The sequence below is a fragment of the Canis lupus genome, chromosome 9 (assembly GCF_048164855.1).
Source record: "Canis lupus baileyi chromosome 9, mCanLup2.hap1, whole genome shotgun sequence".
Taxonomy (NCBI): Eukaryota; Metazoa; Chordata; class Mammalia; order Carnivora; family Canidae; genus Canis; species Canis lupus.
In genome coordinates, this window is record NC_132846.1 from 18,840,428 (window position 1) to 18,849,516 (window position 9,089).

The following is a 9,089-nucleotide window of genomic DNA, read 5'->3' on the forward strand; positions in this document are numbered from 1 at the left end:
AGAAATTAAGATGGTAAGTCGGGTTAGATACCGTTGTCCCACGAATGCTTGATACAAGGTTGACCCCCAGCTAACAGATGATAACCAAGATTATTCCTAACATCGTTTTCTGTGGGGAAATGCTTTGTGAGCTGTAATCTGCTAATGTATTTCCGGAACAAAACTGTTCACATGTTGGCTGTGTACACAGAGCAGAGTAACAAGCTAGAGGACACTCTCTTATACACACAAGTCACAATAGGGCCGCTACTCTAGATCCCCCCCTTAAACTAACCAGCTGTATAGGCCAGTGTAGACGAAAATGCCTGTCTCACTGGTCTCGTCGTCGCTTTTTTCACCTAGTACACACTTGCACAGCGTCAGATCAGTGATTCTCAGCTCGGGTGACCTAGGGAGTCACAGTTTATCTCCAGATTCAATTTCCTTACCAGTAATAAGTATTCTATTCAAGCTTTGACTTGAGAGACAAGGCATATAAAACGTTTCATACAGAACCGAAAAAAAATAAGTGTTGGCTATTACGACTAATGCCTTTTCACGTTGTTCATTTTTTAAGTCCCTCTGTTCATTATGGTTTAACCCAATGGAGGGACGCCTGCGCCCCCCCACCCCCTCTCTGGGCATGCGCACCAACAGCACGGCCGCACCCTTTGCTAATCTAATCATTTCCCGGGGAGTGATCGGGTAAATGATCCCACTCTGATGGGATTAGGTGGTTAAAAAGACACAAGGCACGTCACACCCCAAGTTAAAAGGGCTGGAAAGCTGCGCGCTCCGCGCCACGAGGGCAGGCCCGGGAGCCGGCGCCGGAGCACCAGCGACTCGCAAAGGCGCCGAGGCTCTGCGCTAGAAGCGGAGCCCGGGCACCGCAGCTGGCTGGGGGAGGGAGGCAACCGCCCAGAAGACTTTCCATTGGCCCAGAGTCACAGGGGCCGCCGCTTCTCCCCCTTCCGGACGCCGAGTGGTTGAGGCCGCCAAACAACGCCTACTGCCATTGGCTGGGCCCTGCTGTCAGTCTTCTCGCGTCTCGCGGCGCGACGGAGCCAGGCGCGGCCTGTAGAGCAGTCTCGAAGCCTGCTGCAGAGAGAAGATGGCGGTCGCGGTGAGAACTTTGCAGGAGCAGCTAGAAAAGGCCAAAGAGAGCCTAAAGAACGTGGATGAGAATATTCGCAAGCTCACCGGACGGGATCCGAATGACGTAAGGTGAGAGAGAGGCGGGTGAGAAAGGCCGGCTCCCAGAGACAGCTCTGATGCCGGGGTGGATTGGGGGCGGGAAGGGCGGCAAGCCCTGCGAAGGCTAGAACATCGGGGCCTGCGCCCCGGGCGGCGGTAGAACCCCGTCCTGGATGAGGTGGGGAGGCTCCCACGCCCTCGGCGTAGGTCTCGCAGCTCAGGCGCGCGAGGGAGGAGCGTGGCTCCTGGCGGTGCCGGAGTGTCCTCCTGGCCTGCGGGAAGGCCCGGGCTGCCCGTTCCCGCCCTCGGCCCTGCAGGCCCGGAGCCGCAGCACAAAGCCCCCTTCCCCATCCGCCCGGTACCCGGCCCGGTGCTGGCCCAGAGACCCTCCCGGGACGCGGTCCGCCGCCTCTCCCCCAGGCTTCGGCCCCCTTGCCCACGTGCAGCTTCCTCGGAGTGGGCGAAATGAGAGCCTGGTCCGAGCCTGCTAGTGTGTAGTGGCAACGAAGTAAACGTGATTTCAGTGATCTTGGTCTTGAAAAAACGAGGAAGTCAAAATAGTACTTCCTGTCGTGTTTCAAGCACGTGGATTTGGATTCGTATTTTTAGAACTTTTCTGGTTATTTTTTCTCTCTGTGATGTACCGCATCCGTGAAAGTATTTGGGGACATTGAGTCCACACATGATTTTCATACTGACTTGTAAATATCTTTTAGGCCCATCCAAGCCAGATTGCTGGCCCTTTCTGGTCCTGGTGGAGGTAGAGGACGTGGTAGTTTATTGCTGAGGTAAGATTTTCTTAGAACGTAATTTATATGCTAAGATCCTAGAAATTTTTACAAAGTAAGTATTGTTTTAAACAAAATTTGCAGTAGAGTCCATGTGTTTGTGTTTGTTTTGTTTAAAACTGAACAACCATAGTTTTCTGTATAGTTATCTCGGAACTTCATTTATATGCAGAACTAGAGACTGAAGAATGTATTAAGTACTTGTTTGGTCTACTCTTTATTTTTGTAGTTTTTAAATAAGTGCTAAAAAAAAAGCATCTTGGAGTGGATGCCCATTTAAGGTTGTTATAATTAGAAGGGTTTTCTAAAAATTCAGGTAAATTATCTTGTTAAAGGTAAATGTCATTTATTTTTTAAATGCCAGTTGCTTTATATTGCACATTTTAATTGCAGGCGTGGATTCTCAGATAGTGGAGGAGGACCCCCAGCCAAACAGAGAGACCTTGAAGGGGCAGTCAGTAGGTATGTTGGAGGAAAAGCTTCTGAAGATAGACTTCTAAGCTCTGTTTTCTAAGGTAGCCACAAATACAAGTATTAAATAAATATTGTTGAGTTCAGAATTGAACTGAGTTAGAATTGAGTAGTATACTACTTCACTTGTCTATTTCCTTGGTACTTGACTGAAATAAGCCTGTAATCCTTCAGAACTCAGTTCCTCACGAACAGTAACAAATTTTACTAAAATATCATGAGAAGAATAAGATTGAAACAATAGTTTGTACTACTTCTCTGTGTTGTACGGTAGAAACTTAACCTCTTGAGGAAAATAGGAGATCGGGATTTGTTCATTGGTGACAGATTTTATCCTTTTCCTACCAGAGGAAAGAGAAATATGGGATAGAGAGTGATAAAGTGAGACTTCTGGAAATAAGTCCTAGTAAGAGTAAACATTTGTCCTTGGTAGGCACTTAAGTCAGATTTTACGTGGTCTTTTAAATTCTTTTTCTATGTCAGGCTGGGCGGGGAGCGTCGGACAAGGAGAGAATCACGCCAAGAAAGCGACCCAGAGGATGATGATGTTAAAAAGGTAATTGAGATGAAAATAACTACTTACAGGATGAATCCAGTATTTCCATCTTCCTACATTTAGGAGTGCTACCTTTCATATGCCTGTTAAATTACTAAGATCTGTTTTCTCTTGCAGCCAGCTTTGCAGTCTTCAGTTGTAGCTACCTCCAAAGAGCGCACACGTAGAGACCTTATCCAGGATCAAAATATGGATGAAAAGGGAAAGCAAAGGTATCTTTAGTTTTTTATTGGGGGAAAAAATTTTCTGTCAAATAATGCAATTTTAGGAAAATTTATATGTAAGACTTGTCCAAGTGCCATTAGTATGTTCCTTTTTTTATTTTTTATTTTTTATTTTTTTTCATTTTTTAAATTTTGTAGTATGTTTCTTTTAGGAAGTGGTGAGCTTAGAGGAAGTGGAACCTACTCCAGTAATTTTCTCTTTCTGTTCTTTAGGAACCGACGAATATTTGGCTTATTGATGGGCACTCTTCAGAAATTTAAACAAGAATCCACTGTTGCTACTGAAAGGGTATTTTATAGTTTCCTTTGCTTCCTTTAAGTATTCAAAGTAGTTTATTACATGTCTTTGAAAAGAATTGAAAAGCTCTCAAGGGCACCCCTGGTGGCGCAGCAGGTTTAGCGCCGCCTGCAGCCTGGGGTCTGATTCAGGAGACCCAGGATCAAGTTCTGCGTCGGGCTCCGCTTCTCCCTCTGCCTGTGTCTCTGCCTCTCAGTCTCTCTCTCTCTGAATAAATAAATTAAAAAAAAAATACTTATTAAAAAAAAAAAAAGAAAAGCTCTCAAAACTGAGTTGTGGGATGCCTGGCTGGCTCAGTGGTTAAGTGTCTGCCTTCAGCTCAGGTCATGATCCCGGGGTCAAGTCCCACATCAGGCTCTCCACAGGGAGCCTGCTTCTCCCTCTGCCTGTGTCTCTCTCAAATAAATAAATTAAAAATCTTAAAAAACAGAAACAAAACTGAGTTGCAGGCCTAAATAATGAAGCCAAGAAAAAAGAAAATTTCCTGAACTTGTTCAATTTTTAGCTGGTGTGTTTTTGAGGTCCTGTGAAGTAACTGGATGAACTTCTCTTTCAGTGCAAAAAGCCTGGTCAGGGGACCCTGGGTTCCTATTTGAGCTCTACAACAATCTAATTTTGTGGTTTTGGGCAAGACTCTTCATTTCTTTAGGCTTTAGAGTGCTTTCTTTCAAACAAAGGAGTTGAACTCAGAATTGTAACTAGTTCAGTGATTATACCTTTTAAGATATTTATACACGCAGACAATAATTGTCACTCTGGAAGCAAAAATCTAAACATTTCCCTGCTTTCCACAGTTTATTTAACTGCAATCTTTCTAAAGGTTTTTTATTAAAGCCACAAAATTGTGTCCTTTGTGTTGAACATCAAGTTACTGCTTCTCAAAGGAGAACTGTGGTGGAAAGAGAATTATAGATTAATAAAGTTTTATTACATCTTTTATGTTAACTTTCCTAGGGAATGTAAAAGGCTTCAAAGCATAGTGTTTGAAGATTAGATGTTAATTGTCAGAATCTTTGATTTAAAAGAAACAATAACTGTGAAGATAACAAAGACAGTGCTCTTCTTTTTTTAGGTTTTATGAAAGAAACTTGCCTAAAACTTATATTAATATGGGTAATGTCCTTGCTATTTAGATTTTTACATGGAAAAGTGTTTTCCCTGTTTCTTAAAAGAAAAGTTGCAATTAGCCTCAAATGCTAAGTACTAAGTTTGAATTAGTACTTAGTTTGAATTAGCTGGTATCCTGAATTGCAAATATGCAATCTATAAAGGTAACATAGTAAAATTGTAATGTTTCACATGCAATCAGGATTATAATAAGTTTTTAAAGATAATTGTTTATCTTCAGCAAAAGAGGCGCCAGGAAATTGAACAAAAACTTGAAGTGCAGGCGGAAGAAGAAAGAAAGCAGGTTGAAAATGAGAGGAGAGAACTGTTTGAAGAGAGGCGTGCTAAACAGACAGAACTGCGGCTTTTAGAACAGAAGGTTGAGCTTGCGCAGCTGGTGAGTAGTAGTTTGGAATTGGAATTCTAAGATTGGTAATCCTTCATGTTTACAAAATCCTGACCTTTTATCTCTTCTTTAGCAAGAAGAATGGAATGAACATAATGCCAAGATAATTAAATACATAAGAACTAAGACAAAGCCCCATTTGTTCTATATTCCCGGAAGAATGTGTCCAGCTACCCAAAAATTAATAGAAGAGTCACAGAGAAAAATGAATGGTAAGTGGACATGAAGAGATCCAGTGAAATTGGGTAAGGTAAAATACACATACGTGTTTGTTTACTGTAATTGTGTTTCAGCAGTTGATTTTTTAAAAAGACATTCTAAGGTGCTAATGAGTTAGGAGTATAAGGGCATTTGGTTGATGGTAGAATTTAACTTGAAATTTAACCATGATGTAGTTAGTGCTTAATGCATATGTATTTCCTGTTTAAATAAGATGACTTCTTTTTAGCCAGACATAAATGCTAATGAAGCAAAAAAAAGTGAACATTGATATAAATCGATAGAATGAGTACACTTGAAAGAGTAGACACTGCTGAGATGGTGATTAGATGATTAGTCTTAGATCAGAAAAATTAATGCATGGCATGATAACATAAGAATGATTTTATTTCAAAAGTTTTATTCTTTCTCATCCAGTATGAAGTAAAATGGCAAAAAAAAAGTCCTGTTTTTCCATCAGTTAATGTGGTACAGTTGCCTGCTACTAATATCTTAGAATATAGGTTTGGGGGGGGGGGCGGATCTTTGTTTCTGTCATTTTATTTCAATTTGTAATTATTTGCCATAATCAGTATTGTGTCATCATCTGTTTACAAAAATACACTTAGATAAAGTTTGATGACAATTTGTGACTGTCAAATCCTGAGTTTAAGTGTTACTTACGTATGTAACTTTTTATCCTTTAGCTTTATTTGAAGGTAGACGCATCGAATTTGCAGAACAAATAAATAAAATGGAGGCTAGGCCTAGAAGACAATCAATGAAGGAAAAAGAGCATCAGGTGGTGCGTAATGAAGAACAGAAGGCGGAACAAGAAGAGGGTAAGGTGGCTCAGCGAGAGGAAGAGTTGGAGGAGACAGGTAATCAGCACAATGATGTAGAAATAGAGGAAGCAGGAGAGGAAGAGGAAAAGGAAATAGGTATAGTTCATAGTGATGCAGAGAAAGAGCAGGAGGAGGAGGAACAAAAACAGGAAATGGAGGTCAAGATGGAGGAGGAAACTGAGGTAAGGGAAAGTGAGAAGCAGCAGGATAGTCAACCGGAAGAAGTTATGGATGTGCTAGAGATGGTTGAGAGTGTCAAAAATGTAATTGCTGAGCAGGAGGTAATGGAAACCAATCAAGTTGAAAGTGTAGAACCTTCAGAAAATGAAACTAGCAAAGAACTGGAGCCAGAGATGGAATTTGAAGTTGAGCCAGATAAAGAATGTAAATCTCTTTCTCCTGTGAGAGAGAATGCCAGTGCTCTAGAAATGGAAAATGAGCCTGAGGAAAAAGAAGAGAGAGAATCTGAGCCCCAGCCTGAGCCTGTGGCTCACCTCCAGCCCTTGCCTCAGCCTGAGCCTGAGCCTGAGCTACAGCCTGAGCCACAGCCTCAGCTACAACCTGAGCCACAGTTACAGCCCCAGCTCCAGCTCCAGCCCCAGCCCCAATCCCAGTCCCAGCCACAACCTCAGCTTCAGCTTCCGCTTCCGCTTCCGCTTCAGCCCCAGCCCCAGGTGCAGGCCCAGTCCCAGCCCCAAGCAGTACTCCAACCCCAGCCTGTCTCTCAACCTGAGACTTTGCCATTAGCTGTTCTACAGGCACCAGTTCAGGTTATTCAAGAGCAAGGGCATTTACTACCTGAGAGGAAGGAATTTCCTGTGGAATCTGTAAAACTCACTGAGGTGACAGTAGAGCCAGTCTTGATAGTACATTCAGATAGCAAAACCAAAACCAAAACCAGGAGCAGAAGTAGAGGTCGAGCTAGAAATAAAACCAGCAAGAGTCGAAGTCGCAGCAGTAGCAGTAGTAGTTCTAGTAGCAGCTCAACCAGTAGCAGCAGTGGAAGCAGTTCCAGCAGTGGCAGCAGTAGTAGTCGAAGTAGTTCCAGTAGCAGCTCCAGCACAAGTGGCAGCAGCAGCAGAGATAGTAGCAGCAGCACTACTAGTAGCAGCGAGAGTAGAAGTCGGAGTAGGGGCCGGGGACATAACAGAGATAGAAAGCACAGAAGGAGCGTGGATCGGAAACGAAGGGATACATCAGGATTAGAAAGAAGTCACAAATCTTCAAAAGGTGGTAGTAGTAGAGATACAAAAGGATCAAAGGATAAGAATTCCCGGTCCGACAGAAAGAGGTCTATATCAGAGAGTAGTCGATCAGGCAAAAGATCTTCAAGAAGTGAAAGAGACCGAAAATCAGACAGGAAAGACAAAAGGCGTTAATGGAAGAAGCCAGGCTTTCTTAGCCTATTCTTTGCAGCAGAAGATTTCTTGATGAGTAAAAGGATTACCTTTCCTTGTAAGGAGGATGCTGCCTTAAGAATTGCATGTTGTAAAAAATCTTTTTTGGAAAATACAGACTGTTTGTTTACCAGACATTCTTGTACTTTTTGCATAATTTTGTAAGAGTTATTTATCAAAATTATGTGAGGTTCCAAAATATGTAAAAATTATAATAATAAAAAAAGATTAACATCCCTTGTCATCTTTTTTAAATATCCTATACACTTCAGTAAGAATCTGTATATTTTAATAGGTAAATCTTTAAGTCTGTTCCCTTCAAATTCTGTATCATACATTGCTTTTGTAGAAATAAATGTGCATTTCTTTCATTTGGAATGTCCTCGTTGACACTTGTATAATAAATTACCCTCTTGATATCATTTTCAGCTTTTATCACTAGATACTGAACGTGATTAGAATGTCTTTGAAGGTTTCCTCACTTTTATTTGCCTTAGGCAATTATTTGGAGTTGTCATAGTCAGATCTTTGCAGCTTTTGGGGAACATAGTTTGTTCTCAGAATCATTTACTATTTTTTTCTAATCTCCCTTGTTTTAATCTAAGCATTTCCCCCTGTTTCTCATATATAAGTCATATTTGGTAGATAAAACAGTATGATTTGGTTGGCATTTTCTTCATGATTATAGGAGCATCATTCATTTGTCTCCAGGGCTACTTGTGTGATATAGCATATACATCTATTGAAGAAAATAATCACTCTCTAGGGGAGGGAGGTAGAAAAGTATATTCTAAACTTGGGTTTTTGAGTTTGTGGTCTTGTCTTAACTTTTGTGTTGGCTCTAACTGAAACATGCCAATATGTGTTCTCAAGAGTTTTTGTTAAGTATTGTATGAAAGTTTACAGAATGAAGGAAGTTCATCTACACTTGAATCTGTAAGCAAGATAACACACAAGTGTACCAAGTGATTATTAACTTTGTTGTTTTATAAATTTGTATGAATTTGGAGTATCTGTTGCCATTACTATATATGTGCAAATAAATGTGGCTTAGACTTGTGTGACTGCTTAAGACTAGTACTTGTATTAACTTTCTGATGCTTTTATACGAGAGCACTTTAATTGCAAATGGCCTTTGAGTTCATAACTTGACATTGACTAGCTTTAGGCTTGACTGAATGTTTACTGTTTCCTCCCTTGACAAATAACATGGTGATGGTGAAAGCGTCAGTAAGCATTTCCAGCACTGTAGAAATATAAGAGAACATGTTAAAGTACTCTTTTAACAGTAAATGAGTAGAACTTTTCAAACTACAGAGCTAGCTACCTGCACTTCTGGTCCCATTTCCACCAAGAGTCACTTCTTTCAGGGGTTTAATAATCTCCAACATGTAATATAAATTTTATACTGTGTAACATGGAAAAATTGGTAAAAACTTAAAAGGGATGACCATAAGTGTAACCTGGTTCCTAGAATCTTTATTAAATCTAAAATAATTATATTAAGATCCTTTGGACGAATTAAGTTCACTCATTTTTACCTGAAAAAGTTGAAAGATTGGCCTGGTACATATGGAAAAGGAATTAATTTGGCTTTCAGCTCAGTTGTTAAGAGTGGTAATGATG

The 9,089-nt window shown here is 41.1% G+C and overlaps 1 protein-coding gene across 1 annotated transcript; it reads left to right on the top strand.

The window, feature by feature from the left end:
- The first annotated feature begins 664 nt into the window (after positions 1-664).
- On the top strand, positions 665-8,535 carry PNN (pinin, desmosome associated protein). Its single transcript, XM_072838381.1, has 9 exons — positions 665-1,203; positions 1,890-1,961; positions 2,355-2,423; positions 2,916-2,988; positions 3,106-3,200; positions 3,426-3,501; positions 4,859-5,014; positions 5,097-5,235; positions 5,929-8,535. The coding sequence occupies exons 1-9, from the start codon at positions 1,091-1,093 to the stop codon at positions 7,443-7,445; spliced, it is 2,310 nt and encodes a 769-aa protein (XP_072694482.1). The 5' UTR covers positions 665-1,090; the 3' UTR covers positions 7,446-8,535.
- The last annotated feature ends 554 nt before the right edge of the window (positions 8,536-9,089 follow it).